At 53.4% G+C, this 25,612-nt stretch overlaps 10 protein-coding genes across 10 annotated transcripts; 5 read left to right on the forward strand and 5 right to left on the reverse strand.

Moving 5' to 3' along the window:
* Positions 1 to 1,950: 1,950 nt before the first annotated feature.
* On the reverse strand, positions 1,951 to 7,095 carry PHYSODRAFT_335802 (hypothetical protein; the record flags this gene model as incomplete). Its single annotated transcript, XM_009533261.1, has 2 exons — positions 1,951 to 2,253; positions 7,036 to 7,095. 2 exons carry the CDS (start codon positions 7,093 to 7,095, stop codon positions 1,951 to 1,953), a joined length of 363 nt encoding a protein of 120 aa, XP_009531556.1.
* Positions 7,096 to 12,299: 5,204 nt separating this feature from the next.
* On the reverse strand, positions 12,300 to 13,499 carry PHYSODRAFT_511012 (hypothetical protein; the record flags this gene model as incomplete). The annotated part of the gene is made up of 2 exons (XM_009533262.1): positions 12,300 to 12,496; positions 13,211 to 13,499. Coding segments are annotated over 2 exons (486 nt in total), but the record flags the coding sequence as incomplete, so codon positions are not given.
* Positions 13,500 to 14,147: 648 nt separating this feature from the next.
* PHYSODRAFT_511317 (hypothetical protein) lies at positions 14,148 to 14,342 on the forward strand (the record flags this gene model as incomplete). The annotated part of the gene is made up of 1 exon (XM_009533263.1): positions 14,148 to 14,342. A coding segment is annotated over one exon (195 nt), but the record flags the coding sequence as incomplete, so codon positions are not given.
* A 10-nt stretch (positions 14,343 to 14,352) lies between these two features.
* Positions 14,353 to 14,778, forward strand: PHYSODRAFT_303400 (hypothetical protein; the record flags this gene model as incomplete). The annotated part of the gene is made up of 1 exon (XM_009533264.1): positions 14,353 to 14,778. The coding sequence occupies one exon, from the start codon at positions 14,353 to 14,355 to the stop codon at positions 14,776 to 14,778; it is 426 nt and encodes a 141-aa protein (XP_009531559.1).
* Positions 14,779 to 17,504: 2,726 nt separating this feature from the next.
* PHYSODRAFT_514066 (hypothetical protein) lies at positions 17,505 to 18,830 on the forward strand (the record flags this gene model as incomplete). Its single annotated transcript, XM_009533265.1, is given in 2 exon segments — positions 17,505 to 18,126; positions 18,142 to 18,830. Coding segments are annotated over 2 exon segments (1,311 nt in total), but the record flags the coding sequence as incomplete, so codon positions are not given.
* A 354-nt stretch (positions 18,831 to 19,184) lies between these two features.
* On the reverse strand, positions 19,185 to 21,320 carry PHYSODRAFT_352029 (hypothetical protein). The gene is made up of 2 exons (XM_009533266.1): positions 21,237 to 21,320; positions 19,185 to 21,157 (listed from the first exon to the last, which is right to left on the reverse strand). Exons 1-2 carry the CDS (start codon positions 21,298 to 21,300, stop codon positions 19,356 to 19,358), a joined length of 1,866 nt encoding a protein of 621 aa, XP_009531561.1. The 5' UTR covers positions 21,301 to 21,320; the 3' UTR covers positions 19,185 to 19,355.
* A 135-nt stretch (positions 21,321 to 21,455) lies between these two features.
* On the forward strand, positions 21,456 to 22,288 carry PHYSODRAFT_512336 (hypothetical protein; the record flags this gene model as incomplete). Its single annotated transcript, XM_009533267.1, has 2 exons — positions 21,456 to 21,983; positions 22,058 to 22,288. 2 exons carry the CDS (start codon positions 21,456 to 21,458, stop codon positions 22,286 to 22,288), a joined length of 759 nt encoding a protein of 252 aa, XP_009531562.1.
* A 145-nt stretch (positions 22,289 to 22,433) lies between these two features.
* Positions 22,434 to 23,616, reverse strand: PHYSODRAFT_562522 (hypothetical protein; the record flags this gene model as incomplete). Its single annotated transcript, XM_009533268.1, has 1 exon — positions 22,434 to 23,616. The coding sequence occupies exon 1, from the start codon at positions 23,589 to 23,591 to the stop codon at positions 22,434 to 22,436; it is 1,158 nt and encodes a 385-aa protein (XP_009531563.1). The 5' UTR covers positions 23,592 to 23,616.
* Positions 23,617 to 23,793: 177 nt separating this feature from the next.
* Positions 23,794 to 24,242, forward strand: PHYSODRAFT_347145 (hypothetical protein; the record flags this gene model as incomplete). Its single annotated transcript, XM_009533269.1, has 2 exons — positions 23,794 to 23,994; positions 24,069 to 24,242. The coding sequence occupies 2 exons, from the start codon at positions 23,794 to 23,796 to the stop codon at positions 24,177 to 24,179; spliced, it is 312 nt and encodes a 103-aa protein (XP_009531564.1). The 3' UTR covers positions 24,180 to 24,242.
* A 60-nt stretch (positions 24,243 to 24,302) lies between these two features.
* PHYSODRAFT_286746 (hypothetical protein) lies at positions 24,303 to 25,173 on the reverse strand. Its single transcript, XM_009533270.1, has 2 exons — positions 24,764 to 25,173; positions 24,303 to 24,620 (listed from the first exon to the last, which is right to left on the reverse strand). Exons 1-2 carry the CDS (start codon positions 25,145 to 25,147, stop codon positions 24,432 to 24,434), a joined length of 573 nt encoding a protein of 190 aa, XP_009531565.1. The 5' UTR covers positions 25,148 to 25,173; the 3' UTR covers positions 24,303 to 24,431.
* Between the last annotated feature and the right edge of the window lie 439 nt (positions 25,174 to 25,612).

The following is a 25,612-nucleotide window of genomic DNA, read 5'->3' on the forward strand; positions in this document are numbered from 1 at the left end:
ACTATCGACGGTAACCATCGAAGTGGACAAGAAAACCAAGCAACAATCTCTCCGAGCCTATCGCCAGGACCCACTATACCGCGATATGACCAAGCGTCAAGCTCCCGCATTCAGAGACATTGCTGGAGTGGGCAAAGTGCGCATGGAAAATGGACTTCTCTTTCTGCACCAATCGGAGGCGCGCGTGCATCGCCTCTGCGTGCCGGACGACCAGCCACTGCGTACGGACCTCATCGCAGAAGCGCACGATGGACCAGCCGCGGCCCATGCAGGCATTCGGCGCACACAGCAGAAGCTAGCGTTGTGGTATATTTGGCCGGGGATGGAAAACGACGTGAAGGTCTACGTGCAGAGCTGCGCAACGTGCGTGCGCTTTAAGTCTAGCAGCCTGCGCAAGAACGGCCGATTGATGCCGCTTCCGATTCCAGAGGAGTGCTGGGAAAGCGTCGGGATGGACTTCATCACTGGGCTCCCGGTTTCGCAGGGCTATGACGCTATAATGGTTGTTGTCGACCTGCTGAACAAACGAGCTAAGTACGCACCCACGCACACTACGGCAACGGCGGCGGATACTGCTTGAATTTTCTTTGATGTCGTAGTCCGCAACCATGGACTGCCCTCGGCTATTGTGAGCGACAGAGACCCGAAATTTACGAGTACGATGTGGATGGAGCTAATGAAGGTGCTTGGCGTCAAGCTGCGGATGACCACGTCGTACAGGGCCCAAGCCGACGGACAAGTAGAGCGGCAGAATCGTGTTCTCGAAGATGCCCTACGCGGCATGGTGTCCTTGCAGGGAACTAATTGGGTCGAGGTGCTTGGGACGGTGGAGTATGCGCACGCCACGCTGGTGAGCGCTTCTACAAAACTATCGCCATTTCAGATCGACACGGGGCGGGTGGCTCGTTCTCCAATTGGTGCTACCCACAGTCGCAACGACTACGCACAAAACTTCGCTGAAGAACGCAAGCGACTGGTTGCCCAAGCTCAATAGAACCTGCTCGATGCTCAAGAACGGCAGCGGAGCGCAGTGGAATTTAAAGCTGGAGACATGGTGTACTTGGCTACAAAAAACCTCCCGCTGACACATGCTGCAACTGGAACTGACATCGCCAAGTACAAGCTTGCGCCCAAGTTTATCGGTCCCTTCCGGATTACAAAGATGATCAACGCGAACGTCGCCCGGCTGCAATTACCCCGAAGCATGGACCGGCTGCACGACTGCTTCAATGTGGACGGGCTGCGGCACTACGTTCCGACACCGGAGCGATTCGCGGATCGCCCGCTCCCAAAAGTCTCGCCAACGCACTTTGCTCCGGGAAACGAAGGTGAAGGGCTCCACATTCCAGAAGCCTTGCTCCAGCGCCGTGTCCGCAACCGGCAGCCCGAGTTTCTCGTCAAATGGCAGAATCTCGACGAGACGGAGAACTCTTGGGAGCGCGAGCGGTACATCCGTCATGTCATGCACTGGGCTTCACTACTTCGCTCGTTCCGCGCCGCTCAGCGCAACAAGCTTCGTGGGAGGATGCAGGGATTGCGCCACCCACACTGCCTCGCCCGCTGCGGGCGAATCTACTTTCTACTCAAAAGACCTTCTTCCGACAGGAGCTGCCGGGCGCCTCCGACTTTGAGACGGAATCTTCACGAGCACGCGATTGTTTGCACCAATGCTGTCTCTAAGATTCTTGTTGCTGCTGTTGGTGTGCTAGTTATATGAAGAAAACTGTATGCGAGGCCAGATTCTAGTGTAGCTTCCCGCTGTAGTGCTCGCTTGCCAGCAATCTGTTAGTTTTCGAGCTAAGAATCAATTCACTTCTCCATTTGCCTCAAAAGCAACAAGCCAACCTCCTCTCCAACCTGACGACTACTCTACAACTGTCCTACTGCTTCGCTTCAACTCCCCTCTCCTTCCAGTTGCGCTGTGCACGAACTCCACATCCAGCTCTAAGGTTACTTGCGGAACCAGCCGAAGAAGCCGCCACCACCGGACTCGTTGCCACCCGCGGCCGCAGCCTCCGCTGCCTTCTCCTCGTCTGTCTTGGTGCGCTCCGTCAGGTCCGGGAACTCGAGCTCGTTGAACGCCACGTCGAACAGCAGCGGTTTGCACGGCACGGCGCGGAACTCGGGCGGCAGCTTCACCAACTCGCGATGGTCCTTGATCGAGCCGGCCTCAAACTTGTCCTGACGGTCCACCAGCGCGCTGATCGGGCGTTTCTTGCGCTTCTTCGCGTCCTTCTTGCTCTTCTTACCATCCTCCACCCCTCGGACGAGGCTTTGGTCAGGGAGACGGCTTTATCGATATTCGCAGTTCGTAAGAACTGTCGTTACTACCTGTTTGATGTCAGATACCGTATCGCCAGAATTATTAACTTGACTTTTGTATTGAAATAATATATATTGTATGCATTCGAATGACTTACTGTTGTATTGAGTCGATTTATCTAAGCATTTGTATGCGGATTAACTAGTGTTGGACACATAACTCAGGGGGTTCCCATGAGGGGACAAAAAGCAAAGGTATAGGCCAGAAGGCCTTTAGATGGTGGTATAGGCCATGATGTTCCCGATCCGAGCGGGCCGGCTCGCTTAATGCCATTTTAGAATTGCTGAACAGTAAAACGGACATGAACTGGATGCTCACATAAGGGCAAGAAGGAGCAGCAACCTGCGCTTGAGTCTTCAGGTACTCCCATGATTAATGGCCAAACTTGGCCTTAACTTTGTTTTTCACTGGCTGTACTATAGAATGCGGCGCGTCGGACGTGCTGGTGCTCTAGGGGGTGAATCATATGCAGGCAGTAGCCAGATAAGGCACAACTACGTGTGCAGCACGAATGTGTTCGGCCACAATTGCTGCGGTATCGACAACTCCACTAATAGCGTCTGATCTTTATGCTTGTCAGGGCATGTTCGAGGCCTTCACTGCTGGAATAGATCAAGACACTGTATCACGATTTCAAGGACGCCCCAAAAGACAAAGTCACGCTGGAAGGGTCTATCAGCACGTGCGTAAAGGCGCCTGACTGCAAGAAAATCTACTCGCTGCGAACCTCGATCCTGTGCAAGCGCGTGACCGAACTCAAAGAACGCAATACTATCTCGCTATGTTCTAGTGTTAATGTAAGCTCTGAGAAGATATTTTATTATTGCGACTGGTGCGCCGCAAGTGAGGCGCGCCCAAGTCGCTTGTGATTTTTTTGGGGGAAATCCGGTTTGGGGTCCGTAATTTAAAACTAATTCGGTTTGGGGTCCGTTCATATCACAAGGCGTATTTTTTCGCGTAAAATTGAAAACATTCCGTGTTTTGAAAAACATATACGGCTAATGCACGAAAATTATATCGTGTACCCTAAATGCACCCTATTTCCGATATGCACCCTATGTGCGAACTATATTGTACGACAGCCGTCCACACAACTGTCGTACAGCAGGCAATCCTTCTTGGAACCTGCAGAACCAGTTCGCCTGAAACCTCAGCCATCAGAGCAACTACATGGACAAACGAAGAAGGGGGGCAATGCGATGCGTACTTACAAAAGAAGAGTCGGTGGCAACAGCACCGACGAGGGTTGTTTGGACAGGAACTTGCGCCGGAGGCTAGTTCTTTTGTTGTCTCTGCGAGGGGGAGATTCTAAACTAAGATAACCCTCAGCCGTCCAATCCTGCAAATTAGTAATAGAAATAGAAATAGAAACGCAGTGTCAAAAAAAAGGATGAAAATCTTCACCCTGCCGACAAGGGAGGCGCGAGTAGATGGAGATTCGCAGGTTTTTTTTGGACGAAGAAGAGATTGCGACTCCCGTGGTGTCTCCGCCCAGCTCACCAAGCACTCTACGCATATGCAGCACGCCGCTAGCGGCACACCAGTGCAATATCAAAAGCCGAAAGCAAGATATGGCAAGTGAGATTAGACGTCTCAGCTAAGTCCGATTCTGTAGGGTACACTTACACGTTACGTTTTAGTCATAGGGTACATACGGGGCACAAGTTACGGAAAGGTACTGTGTACAGTAAGGCCACAGGGTACGAATAAGGTACATTTCATAATCATAAGTACACATACCCCCTTGGAAATTTTCAAAACACGGTAGGTTTTCAATTTTACGCCAAAGATTAAGCCTTCTGATTTGAACGGACCCCAAACCGAATTAGCTTCAAATTACGGACCCCAACCCGGATTTCCCCATTTTTCATTCGGAAAATAAAGAAAGCTTGTTGCCCCACATGGTTGTTGGTGTGATGATCATTTAACTACATATCGGTTACGACAATTGAATGCGCATTGAATAGCTCGTCGAGTTCACTTGTGTCACCTCGCAAGCTTACTGCGAGGAAGCCATGCTCACACAAACGTTCTAATCTAAAGTGTGCGACCAGTGACTCCGATAAAGTCAGCATTAAGTACAATTCGGATCAGGACTGGTTTCGAAAGCTCTAATAGAAGTTAGGGGAAATCCTGTTTCGGGGCCGTATTTTTGAAATAATTCTGTTTCGGGGCCGTAATGTTCAATTGAAGCGTCATTCATGAAACATACCGTGTTTTGTAAAATATACATAACGTATCCTGTAGCCAAAGTGTATCCCACTCTGTCATGCATCGTGTTTCCCAACTGTAGCCTGTAGTCTACGTGTAGTATGTATCCAAAGTGTAGTCTAGTGTAACCATGACGGGGGTATTCGCAGCACGCAGAGAACATGGCGCTGAGTTACTTGAGGCTTCGCTCCATCAATAGACGAATATCAACATTGGAAGCCTCATTGACGGTCCTATCGGGCCCAGTTCCTAGTATCGCTTGGAGACATCCAAACAATAGAACTCAGTTGTGCTACACAAAAATCATCAGCACCTTCGTCCTTCCCTTCACGGAGGAGGCTGGCGGTGTCATACACACGCTTGTTGTGGTCGCGGTTGCTAACAGCGGAGCTCTCTCGCTCTCTCTCCGTCAGGGGCGTTGTCGCTCTTTTGGCTCGGTAAACCATCGTACTTAGCATACCCTGCTACTGGTACTACCAGTGTCACGTGCTCTGGTAGAAGTTGACGTGGGTGAGTCTGCACTTGTTAGAAAGCTGGAAAAATGAAGACTGATTGATGTTTAGAGTGGCTACAAGCCTCTAGCTGCAGCTAATTTGAAAAGCAAAGAGTAGGAAAGTATGAAACCAACGCGAGCTGCGACCGTGCAGGTCAGCGCCGAGGAAAACCCCGTAACCTCCGAGGCCGTTGGGTCAGGAGCTGCTTTGCGATCCACGGGATTGTGCCCGTGATAACCAGTAACTTACTGGTTATGTCACAACGATTGGTGGTCTTTAGTCGTCATATTGGAGGCCATGCAGGAAGTCAATTGCGGTGGCTAAGGAGATGCTTGAATTTGCGGTGGTTGCCTATGTCGTGCGGGTACGTCTCCCTTTCAGCAGTACGGTATCAACATGCTCTGTACTGAATGCTGAATAGAAAGCGGATCTGTTGCTTACCTGTCGCTACCTGCTACATGTACAAGGTAATGGATTGCCCACTTCCAAACGTGCGAGAGCCATAAAAGCAACTGAAGAAGCACCAGAAAGCTTGCGAGAATGCTATCGAGGTGGTGTTATATCATCGTAAGCTTGTCTGAAACTAGATACCGTTATGATTACACTAGATTACACTTTGGATACATACTACACGTAGACTACAGGCTACAGTTGGGAAACACGATGCATGACAGAGTGGGATACACTTTGGCTACAGGATACGTTATGTATATTTTACAAAACACGGTATGTTTCATGAATGACGCTTCAATTGAACATTACGGCCCCGAAACAGAATTATTTCAAAAATACGGCCCCGAAACAGGATTTCCCCTAGAAATTAACAACGCAAGACGGATTTATGTCTACGCGCCAAAAAGCACTTACCGAGTGGTGCACAAGTGCTGCGTGGATTTCCGGTCAGGAAACATGTCTGCACCTGGTCGAGTTAAAGTTTCCGTCATGCATTGTTATCACTAGCATTTTTACCAAGAGAAGGTCCGACGAAACATCCAGATGGAATATGTATTGGGTGTGCTTAGCAACAAGTAGAACTTTACAGTTCATCCGTGGCGAACTTGCAACGGGGGTCATTTTTAGATTCACGTCTTGATGATCAAGTTGATCGAATTTCACTCGAACAGGCTTTTAGAATATGCTTACATCTTCACAGTCTTCTACGTAGCTTTGTGAGGAAAGCGTGCTAACGACAATTTTTAGCTTTGAAAAAGTATTATTGTATGAACCGGCTAAAACGCCCAACTCTAGCAACCCCTTATTAGATCTCAATCGCCAAATTAATCAGAGTACAAATCAGGGTTTAAATCGATTGTGATCCATATGCATCGCTTGGCTGCACGATTGCCCACTAAAAGTTGGGCATTCAGCTCCAAACGCGGCTATATCGACTTGGCTTCCATAAAACGATCGCCTAATCTGCACACCCACTCACATATGCATCGCAGGACGCGATCGATTTACAAATCGATCGAGCTAAATCAGGGTGCTAATCAATCGATTTATGAGAAAAATAGGCAGATGAAGCGGGTTTCACAATAATACAATTAACCTTAGGTACTTAGGTTGTAAGGATGGGTACATATAGTCGCTTACTGCGGCAAGCACTAAAAAAACGCCACAACTAGGGTAGACGCAACTAATACACCACAATTAACCCTTTCGTTCCCCCATACATTCCTATTAATAGCTGTTTATAGTGAAGCCAAGTTAAACGCACTAAACCGGACCTCATGTACGCTTCTACTTTATGTATTATGCGAGTGAAAACGACTGTTCAGCTCATATAATATAAATTGTGACAATTTCTTAAGCTCAATCGTACATGGGGTATTATTTTGCAAGCAGCAATCTAATTGAGTGAAAGGCGTCATCCACGCAGCTGCAAGCACGAAATTTGCAGTGGCGGCAGTACCGTGAGCACCGCGCCTCTTCAGCTAGGAGAAATGCAGCGCTCATTTGCTGGTCTCGGTGCGACGCTAGGGACCCAAGTGAGCAAGAGAGCGTTACGTCGTCCAGCAGCTTCTTCTCGGTGGTGAACACTATCAAGGGCAAGTTGGTGGAGGTCATGAACTCACAGAAGAGGACGAAGCCTCACAGACGTCGCTCGAGAACTCGCTGTTCTTCGTCGACGTGACGAGAACGTTTGGCTAGCTCAACGCCGTGGACAGCAGCGTACGGGGCTCTTGGACCTCAGTCGATAGTGCAAGACTCACTAATGACACGATGTGGGAAAGGATTTTTATCCGCACCCATGTCTGACCGCTGGGATGGGACGACCCTTCGCCTGACTGTGACTGGTCGGAGTGAATAGGAATCCAGTGACGTGGAGTGTGACATGTGGATAGTGGATGCGCATGGTGGATTTGGCGGGACCCGGTGCTTGCAGTAAGCATGGGCCCACAGGATCGGAGATGTGCCCACCGGATGAGCGCTCATATTCGGTGTGGAGTAACACATCCTGTCCGTCCGCCGACTTCCCTGACCGCAGGATAAGCCTAAGGCGCGCAAGTGCAGCCAGTGAACGTATGCTGGCTGCTGCCTGCATTGGCTCCGTCAAGACATCGGACCAACCCCCAAGTTCACCATGCTCCCATGCGCCCAAGACCTCGCTGGACAAAGTACACTGTTTGCCGGACTGGATCGTGGTGCACCCGGTAGCGATGCACCGGATGCCAAGGTTCCGTATGAATGAGGCCGGACCGGATGATCAATTCGGTCTGACCCCTGGTGCCCATACTGGATCGTGATCGCACCAACAACAAGTCCAGTACTGCTGTGTGTGTAGCAGCAATCCAGGACCGGATCGACCAAGAACGTCAAGCGACACAGGATGGCTCACGTGATTTGACGCAGAGGTCCAGTGCGGATTTGATGAGACGCCGTACCCACGTACCTCTGTCGCCAGATGATGAGTATTGCCGAAGGAACGTTGACGTCGACAAGTTGCCCGATAACCAAGCCAAGTCAAGCATACCCAAGCTCAGTGCAAGAAGATCGAAGTCCCGTGCACAAGGTCGAAGCATATTCAAGACAAGTCAAGTATAGTGAAACCTTTATTAGAAGTCAGTGAAGTGAAACAGATAGCTAGCCAAACGTAAGATCAAACAGAAACCAATTTGCCGAGAACACGCGGACATCTTTCTTCGGGCTGGGAATTCCCCCTGACATTGACGTCTTCAAGAGCTTATACGTGGGATCCGCCTTCGTGCGATCTTAAAACGGAGGACGTTTCAAGGCCTCACTGGTGTTGCGAGCACTGGTGTAGTGGGGACTCAAAGGTACCAAGGCAAAGTCAGCAGGGTCTGGGGTGTCGCGCCCTGGAGTGATCTGTGAGAGCTTTATTTCCGATTTGCGTGCTCTATCCGGGCATCCATTTCATATTCCATCCTGTGTGTCTTAGGCGGTAGAGGTAGTCACCCCCGAGACTGAATTGATCGACTACTGTGTGATAGGATTGACTTATATTTTGTATTGTTCCCTCACTCTGTGAGGGTGGTGCGCGTAAGTGAGTGTGCATCCAGGGTTGACCAGTGCCTTGGGTGACGGCTCGTAAGTTGACTGGCGTATAGACCCCCCACCCAAGGGTCTTAAAGAATAAGTGGTGGCTGTATATTTTGTGACGTTTAGCTCGGCATTGTATTTCTGTGTGTTGGTTATACTGAATTGTGGATCTGACTGTGGTCCCTTCGATTCGGTCTGACTTTCTGTTCATTCGGTGTAGTTTGTTTCAGGAACACACCCAGCAGACTCGATTCTGTATTTTCAACAACTCACTCGGTGAAGTCCGGTCCGCCAAAGGTAAACGATACCTATAGGGGTTGACACAAGGACACACGCCAAGTCCAAGCGATCCTCCCGGCCCCCGGTTCACATCCTGTGCTCCGAGGACTACCGGATTGCAGCGGATATCTCTGGTACTCCGAATGAGTTGTTGAAAATACAGAATCGAGTCTGCTGGGTGTGTTCCTGAAACAAACTACACCGAATGAACAGAAAGTCAGACCGAATCGAAGGGACCACAGTCAGACATAGTGCGCTATACACCTGGACGATCAAGGCGTTCACCCGCCTCGCCTCACTGACCTCTCTGAACGTGGGCGGCGGTCTGGTTTTGCTCCAGGCTGCTCAACTCGGCGGCGAACAAGCTGTGAAGGCGGTCAAGATGCGCGTATGCACTGACTGACGCTGGGTTGGTTGCTAACAAGTGTGACGCAGGTATGCTAAGTGATTTAGGACTAGGATACTGCAACTGACTACAATAACGACAGTCAATCGAAAATAAGGGTGGGTGAACTTGTAGGAGGGTGGCCAGCGGAGGAGATGACGCGAATCTCCACGCAATCATTGGCGGCGCGCTACTGCAAGGCTCCAGAAGCACGGTAGAGCACATCTTCACCCCAATAATACCAGGTGGGGCATTCATTCGCACCGCATCTTACATGTACACAATCTAACGTAGACGGTGCTCACAATATTCAGGCCATCAGGAAGTGCATGGGGCCGTGGTCGACGACGTTATCCAGGTCAAATGCTACAGTACGTCCGTGCGCATGCTTGCGATGTCCGAGAAGATATTGGTCCAAGAGGTATGCAAGGCGAGATCGATGGCTATAGGCAGGTGACACGTTGCTGCTGCAGGATAAGGCGATACTGGAGAATTTCGACGAGTTCGTGAAGGTAGCAAGAATCAGGAAATGGGGGCCCATCTGAAGCTAATAGGTGCGTATCTGTGGGGCTCTGTCGACGAAATTGATCCTGCAGAAGCGATGATAACGATCAACTTTGACCAGCTGGACAAAACGAGGGCTGGTTATCGGAAATGGTCTTCCACATGAGATGACATTCATGAACATGCAAACTAGTTTAGGCAACGAGCACATTTCACGACCTTGCTCATAGGTCGTCAAGGATAGACGCAAGATTGGTCCTAAAGCGTGTACCACTTCTAGTACTAAGAAGGAAGCAATAGTACTATCAATGCCGCCACACATTAGTTGAAATCACTCGATGCTATTATTCAGGAAGTCACGTTTTACTGATCTACCTGCAAATTCAACGCGGGTGGTTCCACTGTAGATGATGTTTGTTCCTGGTCTCGTCTCGCTTGCGCCGAAATCCGCTGTTGATCTTTCCATTGCTTGATAAAAACGGCTTGGGCTCGATAAATCGAAGAGCTCCGCTTGAGATTTCCATCTGGGGTGAAGACATTTTGGGGGAGGTAGAACTCGTGAAATTTCTGCCAGCACGTCCAGGTATCGTTTTGGCACAAGTGTGGCTTCAACTTGTCGGTCGGATATGTGCGTTTGCACAAGGAGACACGGTGAGCTTCTCAATAGTCCGTCTTCTGAGTAGCTGGACGACACTCAAACCGACACACTGTACACTCCCGCATTGACCGGCTTCGACCCTTCAAAACTATCCATGCTTCCTTCGCCACACATGGCGCCGGAGTATCTCGTGAAGCTGCTGTAGCATCCTGCGAACACGCTGCAGGCTCTTGCAGGTTCGGTGCAGTCTTGTCGTTTGTGTATATCATACCTTTATCATTTTCTAACCATCGCATCCAACTGCCATCAAAAAGCTCTCGGACCAGCGAAAGCACGAAGAACCGATGCGGATCTCGGTTGCTAGAAGCGGATGAATCACCAGGATCGTCGTCCGAACCATCGTCACAGGTAGGCGTTTTTCCAGCCGCAAGCTCGTGGCATATGTATGCATTGCAGCGCGCTATGTCTATCATAGCCATTCCCAGCTTCTTGTGCCACCTTTTAAAGGTGTGCCCATCGGCAATTGGGAACCAGCCTCGCAATTGGTTGGCGCGGTCAACGCCTTGCATTTTCTCGTTATAATTCTTGCCACAGGCAGGAGCAGGGAAGGGCACTTGCTCCTGTTGGATCCGTCGATGCACAGTTGATACAGCGGAACTATCAGCGTTGGATACGGCGTTGGCGACCGACCCATCTACCCAGCTAGCTGCCACGATGTGTTTTTCAGTGCATACGCCTTGTTCCATATCACCCCTCTCCGTGGTCTTGTCAGCGGCTATCATCGTAAACTTGGGGAAGTGCTTACTGGTTTGACGAACCGTCCCGCGACAGTAGAGTCCAATTGTCCGCAGGGATTCCAGCAACATACAAGACGTGTAAAAGTTATCAGTGTTGACCATGCGCCGTGATCCCTCCAGTGCAGCTGTCACTTCGATTACATGAGATCGAATATCCGTTGATTCCGCTGTCAGTTCGGCTACACGCGATATCTCTGGCGTAGACATCACTCCACCCAAATGATCCTCCAGTTCGCTCGCACAATGAAGCTTGAAACTAAGAACTAACCACGTCGAAGAACAACAACAGGCATACCGCTTGAAGTGGTACTTTCCTGTCGGCTTCCGAGGGTTATATACAATGATGTGCCTTGCGTAGCGCGAACGACAAGCGATGCTGGCTTCGTCGACGGCTACATCGCGACCCACAACTACGTGAATTGCACAGCGGCGTTTCAGTATGCTGATGAGCGGTCTAATTCGTGCTGCTGGATCGCGCTTGATTTCTTCAATAGTCACTGCTGCTCGAAATGACAAGTGCTTGCGAATGTACAGGAATCGTTTCCACGGCATAATAATCTCCAGACTAGTTGATCGGGCACCGGGTAATACTGATGATTCCCCATCATCTCGCCAGTAGTTTCGCATTTCACTTTTTTTTGAAAAGCTGCATAAACCTCATCATCTCAGTCAGTGTAATCGGGTGACGTGATGCTTCCCCTGCAGCTGATGCGTGACTGTTAGTAAACGCGACTACCTGCTTCCAGAATGAAAGTGGTAGGAAGGCGAGAAAACTCGACGTAGTGGAGTGGCCAAATAGGGGACGACTCTCCTCACGAAGTTTGGTTGTAGTTGACCCATCGGGATGGGTAAACAGCCCGGGTGGCTCGGAAAGCGTTTCGGTCGTGGAAAAAGTCATCACTTCGATTGCTTCTACTTCGGCAGGGCAAAACGGTATTTGCAGCTCGGTATGGCTTCGAAAAGCATACAATTCTTTGTAGCCCTTGTCAGTCATTTCTTCGAACTCTTCCGTCAAAGCAGGTATGTTGGACAAGCGGGGGGCCACATTACATAGAGAACTCCATGAATCACCAAACTCCGCATTGTTTCTCTGCAGACTAACATACTGCTTGATCCCTTTGAAAGCCGTGGCTTCTGGAATCTGGTGAACATGTTTTTTCTTGGCTTGAAACGCGGTGTTGGTCCACCGAACTTCAAACTGGGGAACCGGTACCTTGACACCATCAGCGATTTTTTCGTGTTTCATCTCATATCTTGTTATTATGCCGACGAGAAAAGCCGCACCTACCTCGCGATAGGTTTTGCGAAGCATCCAGTCTTCATCAGCCGGTGCGAAAGCAACGTTCGCCCTCACAATTTTGTCAGCAGACATTTGAGCTCGCAGTAGCAACTCCTGTTTGAAGGCTGCTTCAGCCGTCTTCTTGGATGCCTTTTTGGTTGTAGCGACTTTTGATTTTTTGGCAGCAGAGCGCTTGGGGGGATTCGATGCAGCCTTTCGCTTCAATGCTCCACCTCCCGTATCCGATGATACTTTTCGCGCACTCTTCGCTGATCGCTGCCTCGCTAGCACTTCCCTTTCACGCTGATCACCTTGGGTACGCAAACCCGCGTTTACGCAAGCCACATCATCACTATCCGACTGGATAGGTGGAAGCCTCTCGCCAGTGTGCGTTGTCAACGTTGCCACTATACCATGACGAACCTCTTCGTGGGATGGGGAATAGAGTACTGACGGTGGCCTCGACGTGGAGATCGTGGTTTCGTAGCAGGCATTACTACAATAACATTGATCTCCAAAATCCGCAATGGCCTCACCGTCAGCGGTGCGAAGCGCAAGTGACGATGCCACATCGTGAGAGCAGAAATGATGCATGAATGCGTTGCATGCATCACAACTTCGGTCAGTCGAACACCCAGTGCTGCAATCAGCACAAATCGCCACTTCAACATTTGTTTCACGTGTTTCAAACTCGTTGCTACTGGTACCCATCGCATCGGAAGCTTCCACCTGCCTCTTTCCTGCAGGGCAACCACTTGAAGCCGTCGACCCCTCTTCCGCGTCAGACGAATTCCAATACCCCATTGCTCCACCAGGACTAGACCCATTCATTTCAGAACTTCTGTCGCCATCCATAGGTTCATCTATCGTGATGTTACCAGAGTCGATCTCGCCACCAGCCACAATCATATTGTAGTGTTCCACCAGAGCCACTTCACCCAGAACGTAATCGTCGCCCTCGACCCCGTCCGGATTTCTACCAGGACGAACATAGCGATAGCGATTATCCAGATTCCCTCGGCCACGTGGCGGTCGTGACGTCCACCAAGCGCGACGAAGAGCCTTCCAGGCTTCGGCAAAGACTGTGCGACCACCAGACACTGTACAACATATTAGGTTTTGGTTCATCTAGGTGGTCAACTCAAACATCACCTGAAGTAGCGGCTAGTGGTCTTAGCGCAATAGCTCGCCGAGGGTTCCGCGATACAGGCGGGGAGCTCATTGCGCTAGCGAGAGATCCCCTTTTGTTGTCTATACAGAGGTAGATTCTTGGGAAGACCCAAGGGCAAAGATCTTGTGAACGGTCGCGACGCGCCTCCGATGACCAACGACAGCCGCACAAAATCAAGATCATAATCGGGAGAGGTTAGGAAAGCGCTCATTTCCCAACCCACCAGGAAGCCGGATGGTCGATCGCCGGCATGATGCAATCGATGTAAGTGCTAGCCACTTTCTAAGCTGATTCGATCTAATACTTGGTCACCCTGAACAATGCATGATAGCTCCCAGGTCCCACTCGAACAACAGCATCTAATGGCAGAGCATTGTATGGGAAACCCCGTGACGTAAGTGGATGATCATTATTCCACCCACGACCTGGCGCGGTTTTCTAGCCACTAGCATACTTTATTTGTGGGGAGCCCGTGCTGTTTGACAGGATTTTTTCTGTGTTCGTTCCAGCGTCTAACCGCGTACGCATTCAAATTCAAATGACAGCAAACGAAATTTGGGACTGACCACTAACCTATAACGATGTAGGTGTTTGAGACGAAGTACAACTCAACTGAGGACGTCGACGAGTTGATTGTGGCTCTTCCGGTGAAAGACATGGACAAGCTACACAAAGATATCAGCACGGCCAAAAGTGAGAGCGCTCACAACTATCTGTGGATGCTGAGATGGCTGCAGACCTGCTTGGAGTTGTCGGAGGTAAGTCCCAACAATATTCTAAGTGGAGGTTACCCGTTCTGACGCTACTGTTATGTGCTTTCTAAAGATCACCCGATCGATGATTCAGGATCGGATTCGTTATTTGCGGGCTCAGATTTCCGATGCTCGAGAAGCTTTGGACCGGCACATCGAAATCCATATTACGATGGATCAGAACAAGACGTGCGATCCCGACACGCTGTGGAAGCATACACGGCAAGGCTTCAAGCGAGAGCAGCAGTTCAACGCAGCCCAAGATCTACTGGAGGCCATGGATGTGGTCGACATCCTGGCTCACGACCTTATGATCGGACATGGAACGCAACTTTGCCCCTGCGACGACTGCAACATCTATTACCGTAGTCAAGAATGGCGCCGCGAACAACCATTCCACTCACCGATGGAACTACCTCGAACGCAGTACTACTGCCGATGCCAGGGTTTGCGTCCAGGCTGCTCACCGACTTCGATGGCCTAAGCTTGCTTGACCTCGCACTTCCACGAGTGTTCTAGCGAGACACTCACCTGTACGTAGCCCGGACCCTCACCGGATGAACGTTAGCGAACTGCTTTGAAATACATATCCTACTTCTTACATTAGTTTCGCATCCGTTTGGTTTTCGGCTGCGGCAACCCGTTCTACTCGTGTCGGTCAAGTCACGAATCTACCGACTAGTAAATATGATATTTGTAATCAGCCGGTCAAACGAACACCAGACAACCACAGCTCATTGTTGGCCAGTCATACCACACGCCGGTCGGGACACCTAGAAGTAATTGTAGCGAAAACTTAAGTTATTAACACGAGTTACGCCACGGGAAAGAAGGGCAGCCCTCAACTCGTCCATTGCGCTCCCTTCCATGCTCACCCGATGAGGCCACAACCTAACGCATTCCTCGCGGAACCATCTACGTGACATTGCTATCAGAATTCTGAAAGTGAATCTTGGTGTCAGTTTGTTCTTTTCTCCCAGGGATACAGCCTCATTCTCATCAACTAACATCAGTAGCAACACTATCCAGGCTACTATCTGGCGTGTCGTTTGACCGGCAGATCGCGCGGACCGCCGCGTGTTCTATCTAAGCGTTGCTGGATTACAAGTGCTTTGGTACCCCCAGCTGAAAAGTGGATGCAAAGCAACCCAGCGATCAATGTGTACGAATCCATTTACGACAACTATTAGAACCTGCCATGCGCGGAATAGTGGGCCAGAATCCGTGCTTGGGTTGCTTCCAACATCTACTACGCAGTTGTCTGTAAGTATTCGCCAGTACGGACATGGTGAAGCAGATGGATGTACGCCGATTTGAAATAGCGTCAATCCAGGAGCTCGCCGACACTGCGATTTCGTACTACCCTTGCCAGACCAAAGCTCATGCTCTCCCAGCGTCCAGCCCGCGATCGAGGGCACTGTCCGTGTCGAATCGGGTCAGGAGCACGTCGCTGACATCATGGCGCTCGTGGACGAATCAAACCTGACGGCCTTGTCACCAGGGGTTGACTCACAGCTTGCCTTTGCACGGTGATGTAGCCCGCTTAGCACGACCCCGGATGCTGGGTTGGGGTGGGGACGCGTCCAATCAGCACCATCATCCCTTCCTTGTACGAGCATTGCTATGGCGACATCGCGGCGCAGTTTCCTCGTGAGCATCACGGTCCAGGTCATCGAATCGATAAAGATCCGTCCGGCGTATCGTCACGCAGTCCGGGCTTGGCATGGAGATTGTGCATATTCAGGGCCTTGACGAAGGCCATTCAAGGCCAGCGTACTCGGGGGCGGGGACTCGGTCAAACGTGTTGAGTGTTAAGTGGCTAACGCGTTGACGAGAGCCTCCACAGCCCAGACCGTCGAAAACAGCGCGAGTGCGACGTCCGTTGATGTAGGTCCAGTGCGCCGACGAGGGACACGCTAGTCCAGCGTGTTGGGAGGAGGAGGGGGCGGGGGATACCTTCGCCGACGCGGGAGCAGCACGACCGTGGCATGACAGCGTAACGGATCCCGCCACTCGACGAGGGACAGCGTATGGGGATGCGGGGCGGTCTTGTCAGAACGTAGTCTATGGCGGAGCAGCACGAGTGTACCATGCCGGCTTCGGCAATCCAGCGAGGCGCTGAACATCGAGCATACCGGGGAGCAGGACGACCTTCGTACGACGGCGTTTACAAGCTCGTTGGCGATGGTGCCACTCCTCCAAAAGGCAGCACAAGCCCAACATGGTGCATGGCGAGGTGAGGCGAGCCGTTCGGGCTTGACATGTTGACGTTGCGGGTCAGAGGCACGAGCAGCGAGTCGCTTGGAAGAGCTTGGGTGGTCCTTGGAAAAATCGGAAATGAGCTTTTAGCTGGATCGCGTCACGAGTTTGGCGCGCCATCGGCGGCGAGTTTCGCGCGCCACCGACCGAGGACCCAATCACACGCCATGATTTTCCGGAAGAGGTGCTGATTGGCGGAATTTGATAGCCCGCAGTCATGATTGGCTGATAGCAAATCCAGGCCGCGTGCGCAAATTTGAATAGGATCGCGCGCGTGAATACGCTCCAACTTCAACTCGAAATTAGATGTGGCAAGATTACCACATGGAGTCGTGCTCGGGAATTTATTCGCGGCGAGATAACAACAGATCCAAACCCCTGTTTATTACATTTCATGAAAAAACAATTGCTTGAATTCTAAGGCCTTTTATCGCCGTAGGTACAATGTGTAGTTTCCAAGAAATGCAAGATCCTCACGTCGTCCAGGAGGCCCATTTGCACCATTCATCGGCGTGATGCTCGACGGCCAGACGCGCGCAGAAATGGGGTGGCAGCAACTATGATCGAGGTTGGCGCGGTGCCACGGGTAAGTGCAAGTCTGGTCAATTGGCAAGATTAGTGCATGAATAAGTAGAAATTGTCGCTTCGGCGCACGACCCGTGGTCACCATCGAATGGTTTCGACAGCCAATCGTCCAGATTAGGACATCAACCTTTTGCACCGTGGCAACCTTGAGGATAGCCGCGGTCACACCAGCAATCGCGTTATGCGCAGGTCTGGCCGTCGAGTAGGAATTTGATGGTGACAACGGGCCGTGAGCCCAACCGACACTTTCTACATATCCATGCACTAATCTTGCCAATTGACCAGACTTCCGCTTGCCAGGCCTTACCATTGGCGCCGTGGCAATATCGATCATAACGGCTGCCCCGCCAGCCCGCGTTATGCGCAGGTCCGCGTGGATCCGGGAAGTCAATTACAGCGGCAACTTTCGCCCTGGATCTTGCCCGAACGACTGATTGGTCCTTCACGTGGATTCATCTAGTCCGCAAACAACCCCCATTGTATGTTCGCTTGGAAAGAAGCACCAAGAAGAGCAAGGGAAATATGATAGACAAAGAAGGCTTGCGTCAGATCCTGGATGAAGTTGAAGACACGAAGAAGCACTTCGTGATTCTCGATGGAGTGACGGACGATAATGGTGCGGAAGGGAAAACCTGTTTTGAATGGTTAAGGGCGGATTGGGCTAATCGCCGACTCGTGATGGTCACGTCAATGGATTCACGCAGGAAAGTGAACCTGGATGACGATGAAACTTTTAAGGTGAAAGAACACGTTGTGCCGTCGTGGACATTGAGTGAGTATCTCGACGCCGTGAACGATGACGAGCTGTTTGAATCTGTCAGAAGTGATTTGGACGCATCAGACGAAGAAGACCCTACACGTCAGGAACTGGTGGAGGCGAAATACTACTTCGCCGGTGGAAGTGCTCGGTATATGTTCGGTTGCTCGACAGCAACCGTCATGACATCACTGGATGACGCCGTCTCTGCGGTGAGCAATAACACGCCTGGTGCGATTGGTTAAGTCAAAACACACTCAACCGGCGTTATCAATCGTCTTTTCGGCAAATATGGAGACGGTCGTGGGATTATCAGCCGCTATGCTGCTTCTGCTCTAGCGCTTGCTGGTGGCTCGGAGTTGATCAAAAGATTCGCTTCCTTCTTAACACGATGCTCGAACACTGCGACGGACGGGGTGATTTTGGAAATGTACGTCTTTGCGTGTATTCGGGAGGGTCGGTTCAGGCTCAAAACTTGGTTGCAGGAGGGTAAGCTTGTTTTCGAAGCTGACACGGCGACTAAGTTTCCGAAAAGCGTGGTTCTTGTCGTGGACCCCAAGAAGCTACCGCTGTTACCGAAGCTATGCTGGCTGAAACCGAAAAAGTACAATCAAGGGGGATACGATGCCGTGTACATCAACAAGGAGTATCAACTAGTTCGGTTTGTCCAAGTGGCCAAAAGCGACAAGCAGAGTTTCTTCATTCACTATTTCAAGGAGTTTCTCGACTCACTTAAGCAACGAGAAATGCCTCACGTCAGTTTAGTGGAGATTTTCGTCGTCGTTGATAAACAAAAGATAGCCAAATTCAAGTTTTCCAAAGTGGTGGGCGAAGGTGGTTTGGCAGACTTCGGGTGGAGAATTGGTGAGGAGACGGAGAACGTGAAGCGTGCTGTTCTGAAAGGTGTCGGCAGCTGGGATGCGATCCGATGGTGAGCTCGCGTCTACCCGGGATTTTCGAGTTGAGTTTACGAGACATGCATGGCTGTTTAATTCAGAGAGCTGCTTTCTCGTGTCGTTCAGACAATGCAGCCTGCTCTCCGAGTCTGTGCTTTATGTTGGTAAATGAATTCGGCAAACGTGACAACGCTTACGCGTAGGGGTTAAGGATTAACGAGTTTGTGCCGGTACTGATTGGGGTTGGAGCAATGAATGTTTTTTTCTTCTTTTCAATTCTTACTCAGTGAAGTGTACTACTCCGTAAATTTGAAGTAGTACACATGTAGTAGAAGACCGTGACCACTCAGTAGAGGCTCTACAAGTGCCATGAACTTGTACCTTCCCGACGTGAAAGAGAAGAGGAACATCCTAATGTTCTAAAGTGTTTTACTCTTGCCGTGCGGGTATGAAAAAAAAGCGCGTTCACACCTCTTTTGTCGACCTACGACGCTGTTCATACCTCTCACATGTGCTGCTCTGCAGAACCAGCGCCTTCCCACTAGATCAATTCCAGCTCTAAGGTTACTTGCGGAACCAGCCGAAGAAGCCGCCACCACCGGACTCGTTGCCACCTGCCGCAGCAGCCTCCGCGGCCTTCTCCTCGTCTGTCTTGGTGCGCTCCGTCAGGTCCGGGAACTCGAGCTCGTTGAACGCCACGTCGAACAGCAGCGGCTTGCACGGCACGGCGCGGAACTCGGGCGGCAGCTTCACCAACTCGCGATGGCCCTCGATCGAGCCGGCCTCAAACTTGTCCTGACGGTCCACCAGCGCGCTGATCTGGCGTTTCTTGCGCTTCTTCGCGTCCTTCTTGCTCTTCTTACCATCCTCAGTCGCCAATGAGAGCTGCTCCAGCTCGATACGCATGGCATCGGCCCGCGTTGAGGATTCGAGGAAGCTCTGCGCCGTCGTACGACTCAAAGCACCCGCGAGCTCTTCATGCAGCTCACGCGTGAACTCCTGCAGCAAGTCGTCCTTGGCCGCAGGCTGCGCGGCCAGAATCTCCTCTGCTTCGGTGAGGAAGGTCGACGCGTACTGGTACAGACCCAACGCCTCGGCAAACTTGTTCTGAAGGAGATAGGTCTGCGCAACGGTGGACGCACGGCACGCGCGGAACACAGCATGATAGGCGCTGTACTGGGCGGCACGGCGCTGCTCCTGTTCACGAAGCCCAGGGATGGACAGAATGTCGCCCACAGTCTGCACGAGCATGTCTAGAATATGCGTGAGCTCGCCGGCCTGCTGCGCCGAGAAGCGCTGCTTGAGCGTGTGGTACACTGCAGCCTGGCGCTCCACCTGCTTGGTCAGCTTCCTGAAGCGCGTGTACTCCTCCAGTGCAGCCAGCAGCTCCAAGTCAGAGTGCACCAGCGCACTGCCGCTCTTCGCCTGCTGCTCCAGCTTCAGCGTCGCGTTCTTCAAAGCCTGCAGAAGAGCGTCGTACGCACTCAGCAGCTCCAGGAAGCGCGCTTCACGGGCCTTATCATCGCGCGCAGCCTCCAGCTTGGCAGCAAGCTCATCAGTGCGAACCACCGCCATACCCAGCTCCTGCGTGGGCACCGTTAGCTGCTGCTGCTTCCACTCCACGGATCCGAGGTTTGCCACCTTCTGCTTGCGCGCCTCAAGCAACACCAAGTCGATCTTGGACTGCAGCAGCGCATTGTTCGCGCCATCTCCGCTCGACTGGAGCTCCAACGACGACGTCTCCGCCGAGCTGGCCGAGCGTCCCTGCAGCGCCAACCTGTGCTCGCAGAAGCGGATGAACGGCTGCAGCTCGTCGGCCGAGCGCGAGAACAGCTCCTTCTGCGAGGACGTGCCCACCTGCGACAGGTCCGAGTAGATGCGGCGCGCCGTGTTGAACTTCTCAAGCGCCGCCACGTGCTCCTCGCGGTGGAAGGCCAGGTTGCCGGCCATGTACGCGGCGTACGCCTCCGCCTCGAGACTCGTGCGCGCGTCCGCGCGGACGGCGCAGATCTCGGCCAGGCGCTGGCTCCAGTCCGCGGCCTTGCGCAGGCGGCCGTTCAGGTGGAACTTGATGCGCGAGTTGGCGTCGTCGCCGTTCTCCGACTTGTCCAGGTTGTCGTCCTCCTTGAGCTGCATGGCGTAGCCCCACGCGCGCTCGGCATTGTACAGCGGCAGGTACAGCAGGCGGTTCTCGGTGGCCGACTCGGCGTCCACCTTCTTGTTCACGAACTGCTTGCCCTTGCCGTGCGTGAACTTGACCGACTTGCGGATGCGCCGCAGCCGGCGCGTGCAGTACTGGCGGTAGCGCTGGAAGTCGCGGTGGCGCAGGCCGTTCTGCAGCTGCGCGGCCTTGACGGTCTCCAGGACTGCATCATACAAGCAGGTGGACACGCGCGCGCGTCAGTACAAAGCACCAGTCAGACAATGGGGTGGTCAGGTACGTACTGGGGACGCTCAGCACCTCGGCGCTCGCGGCGGGCGCGTCCTCCGCCTTCGCTCCCTTGGCCATCGTCTCGCTGCTACAAGCTCGGGATCAATGTTTCCCCCTCTCTGTATGGAGCGCGCGTCCCATTTGCACCACACCATATGTACATATAGTTGGTGTAAGGTTTGTGTATTGTAGCTTTTCGAGCGAGTCTGTTGGCCGCCATTAGCCAGGAAGAGATGCAGAACTGCTACTACCCGCTGCCTGCGCAGCCCAAGCTGCCCGTCCCGGCGGACGACGATGCGCCCATGGAGCGGCTGGACAAGACGCGCGGCAGCTCCGACGAGATGCGCCGCCCCTTCATGCAGCTTGGGGCTGTGAGCGGCGCTGCCGGCTCGGCGTACGTGGAGATGGGACGTACGCGCGTGGTGTGCGCGGTCTACGGCCCGCGGACGGACACGCGCGCGCGCCGCGAGTTCAGCAAGGACGGGCAGTTGGTGTGCGACGTCAAGTACGCGCCGTTCGCCGACAAGCTGACGCGCCGCGAGCGCGGCCAGGACCCGGACGAGATGGAGCTGTCGGCCATTGTGGAGGAGGCGCTGGCCCCCGCTGTGATGCTGCACAAGCTGCCCAAGTGCATCGTTTCGGTGTTCGTGACGGTGCTGGAGGACGAAGGAGGCGTGTTCGCTGCGGCCATCAACTGCGCGTCCTTGGCGCTTGCGGACGCTGCTGTGGAGATGTACGACGTCGTCACGGCGTCCAGCGCGGTGAGTTGCTGCTGCAATGCTGAGGTAGGGGCTATTTGTTAGACTGACACGGGCTTCGTTGACTTTTGCGCCAGGGTATTGTGAACGGCTCGGTAGTGCTGGACCCGAGTAGAGAGGAGGAGCAGCGCGGCGACGGGAAGCTGGCGCTGGCGTACATGCCGTCGATGGGGCGGGTCACATACATGCTGCAGGCTGGCCAGATCCACCACACGCAGCTGCAGGAGGCCGTGGATCTCTGCACGGACGCGTGCACAGGAGTTATGCGGACGCTGCTCACTGCGTCGCTCGTAAAGGCTCTGTCTTAAGCTTTTAGATAGGAAAAGCAATATACATTCCATCGCACCGTAGACGATGAATAGACTTACGTGATGTATTGTTTTTCTCTTGGGCAGGCCGATTGCGAGCAGCATCGTCTTCGCGGTATCTAGTGCTGGTAACAGCACGTTAAGTCTAGGCGACCACCTGCGCCTTGCGGTTCTTCAGCAGGTTCTTCATGAAGAACTCGCCGGCCTTGTAACTGGAACGCACCATCGGTCCACTTGCCACGTACAGGAAGCCCATCTGTTCGGCCACCTTCTGCCACTCCGCGAACGCCTCGGGCGTCACGTACGACTTGACGGGCATGTGCTTGGAGCTGGGACGCAGGTACTGGCCGAAGGTCACAACGTCCACGCCGCTGTTGCGCAGGTCGCGCAGCGTCTGGAACACATCCTCGTTACGCTCGCCCACGCCCAGCATCAGCGACGTCTTGGTCACAAGGTGCGGCGCAGCCACCTTGGCCCGCTCCAGCACGTGCAGCGACTGCTTGTAGTTGGCGCGGTAGTCACGCACGCGACGCTGCAGTCGCTCCACCGTCTCCAAGTTGTGTGCAAACACGTCGAGGCCCGAGACTGCCACCTGGTCAATCAGGTTGTCGTGGCCCTGGAAGTCGGGGGTCAGGCACTCGATCAGGATCTCCGGCAGCTTGGCGCGCAGCGTGCTGACGGTCTTGGCGAAGTGGCCGGCGCCCAGGTCCTCGTAGTCGTCGCGGTCGACGCTGGTAAAGACAATGTAGTCGAGTCCCCAGGCGGCGATGGCCTCTGCCACCTTGTTGGGCTCCTCGGGGTCGAGCGGCGCCGGCTTCTTGCTCGTCTTGACGGCGCAGAAGCTGCAGCCGCGCGTGCACGTGTCGCCCATGAGCATGATGGTGGCCGTGGCGATGCCATCTTTGCCGCCGCCCCAGCACTCGCCGATGTTGGGGCACTTGGCCTCCTCGCACACGGTGCTGAGCCCCAGGCTCTTGACGGTCTTGCGCAGGCGCTCGTAGTTGGCGCCCTGCGTGGGCTGCGCCTTGAGCCACTTGGGCTTGCGGTTGGACGCGTTGGGCTTGCGCGAGGGCTTGGCGCCGGGCGCCGTCTCGGGCTCGAACGCGAAGTCCTCGAGCGACAGCGCCTGCTCCGCGAAGGTCGGGCCCTGACGCGATTCCTCGGCCAGGCGCTCGCGCAGCGCCGCGAGGCGCGAGCCGCGCTCCGAGTGCGTCACTTGCACGGAGGCGGCGGCGGTGCTGCTGAGGCGACGCGCGTGCTGCGCGGCCACGCGGCTGCAGCGGGTCAGCGTCGAGGCGTGCATGGCAGGAAGGAGAGAGCTTGGCGCTAGCGTGTCTATTCCGGAGTGCCGCCGCCTGGAAGCATACCCATCAAATAGGATGATTCTACTGGTTGAAATGCCGTAAAGTAATCTGGTGATTGGATGAAATGGGAATTGGTGGTGCGATTGGATGCAGCGCCCAATATCGACTGGGCACCGCAGGTTTGTGTCATCGACAAGCACCATGATCCGAGGCGCGGCGCGAGGGCTGTTCCAGAGCGCGCGGCAAGTGCGACGAGCGGCTGCAAAGCAGGCCAACAAGCAGCAGAAGAGCACGCGGACGTCTGCCGGTCGCACTGGCGGCACGCGGCGAACAGCGTGCGAGGAGAGCGTCATCACCAACCAGCAGAGGCAGGCGTTCGGCCGCGCACGATACGCGGAGGCGGTGAGCGGCTGCAACGAAAAGATGGTTTGAGGAGCGATTGCTGCGGAGACTGACGTTTGTGGTTGTGCGCTTAGATGCCGAGGATTTTGTCTGTGGGCGCCGTGGGGATGCTGGACGTCGGCGCCATTGATGCACTCAACGTGCTGATGCAAGACCTGGCTGAAGACGACGATGACGGACGATAACGGCGCTTCGCAGCGCGTCTAAGTAGCAGGAGAACATCAGCGTAATACAGCTTTGATTTGTGTAGATTGCACCACGTAGTCTTCAACAGCCCAGTGCATGTAGACGAACGAAGCAATGTTTTAGCCAGAGATGAGTGGTATTCAAAGAATTACTCGCCTGGCCTTGGAAGGCGTCTTGCTCATGAATAAACTACCTAGCGGGAGGTAGCCCTCTCCTCTTTCAAGGAGAAAAGCCCACACTCAACCGCTAACTTACTCCAGCACCGGGAACTCGAACACAACGTCCTTGTTGGTCAGCTTCTTGTACACGGTGGCGAAGGTGTCCAGCTTGGTCTCGACGTTGACCTGGTCCTTGGGGTCCAGCTGCACCTTAAGCAGCTTGGAGCCGTCAAGACGGCAGCGCGTGCGCTTGCCGACAATCTCCGTGGGGAACACGAGGTCCTGTAGGAAGTAAATGACACAACACAAACAGTCCGGGACCGTGAGTATACGGCATGGGGTGGCTATTACCCAGAGGCCATCATCGAATTTCTCCAGGTTGCAAAGGGACACAAACACCACAGAGGCTGGCAGGGGCAACGTACGTCGAGGATCTGCTCCTGCACGTGGGTGAGCGTGCGCGAGCGAGGGCGGGGGCCGGCGCCGTGGTTGGCGCGCGAGTAGCCCTTGCCCAGGATGGTGCGCTGGGCGATGATCACGACGTGGCGGCCCGAGAACTTCTTCTCCAGCTCGCGCACGAGGCGGGCCTGGATCTTCTTGAACGAGGCGTGCAGGCGGAACGGCACGAAGATCACGATGGCCTTGCGGCCCGAGGAGATGTCCACCTGCTTGGCGGCGGTGATGTACAGGTCCTTGAGGTCGTTCTTGATCTCGGCAGCGGACTGCTCGAGGTTCACGAGCTCCTGAGCCACCTGCAGCTCGAACTCATCGGCGGTCTGGCCCTCGGGCTTGACGATCTTGGAAGCCATGGTAAAAAGTAGTCGGGGTCTTTGAGCAAAACGGCGAGTGCCCTGACGTAGGTATGTGAAGGAGGGAGGCGAGGGACTGCTGGCCAGTCGATTGCGATAGGACTCAGATCTGAGGAACACGAGTTTGCGCCAATGGGGGGATAGGAGGTACAGTGTACCAACTTTGACAATGCAGCGACAGGACGTTGAAGCGGGCAGTTTGAACACGTCAAGCACGATGGTGGCGACTTGGGGCAGCCAATCGGAACCTTGACCATGATCATACTGCTGCCAATGCCATGGGTTATACAGCTAGCGATTCGGGATTCATCGTGTCAAGTACTACCATTCTTTGACACATCTCGCGCTGACGAACCAGTGAAGCTCAGCAAAGGACGCATCGACGTCTATTATGAACGGCACGACCACTTCACTACACCTATTTGACAACTACTTAAGTACTTGGCACTGAGACCCTCACCATGC

Source organism: Phytophthora sojae, assembly GCF_000149755.1.
Source record: "Phytophthora sojae unplaced genomic scaffold PHYSOscaffold_6, whole genome shotgun sequence".
NCBI lineage: Eukaryota > Oomycota > Peronosporomycetes > Peronosporales > Peronosporaceae > Phytophthora > Phytophthora sojae.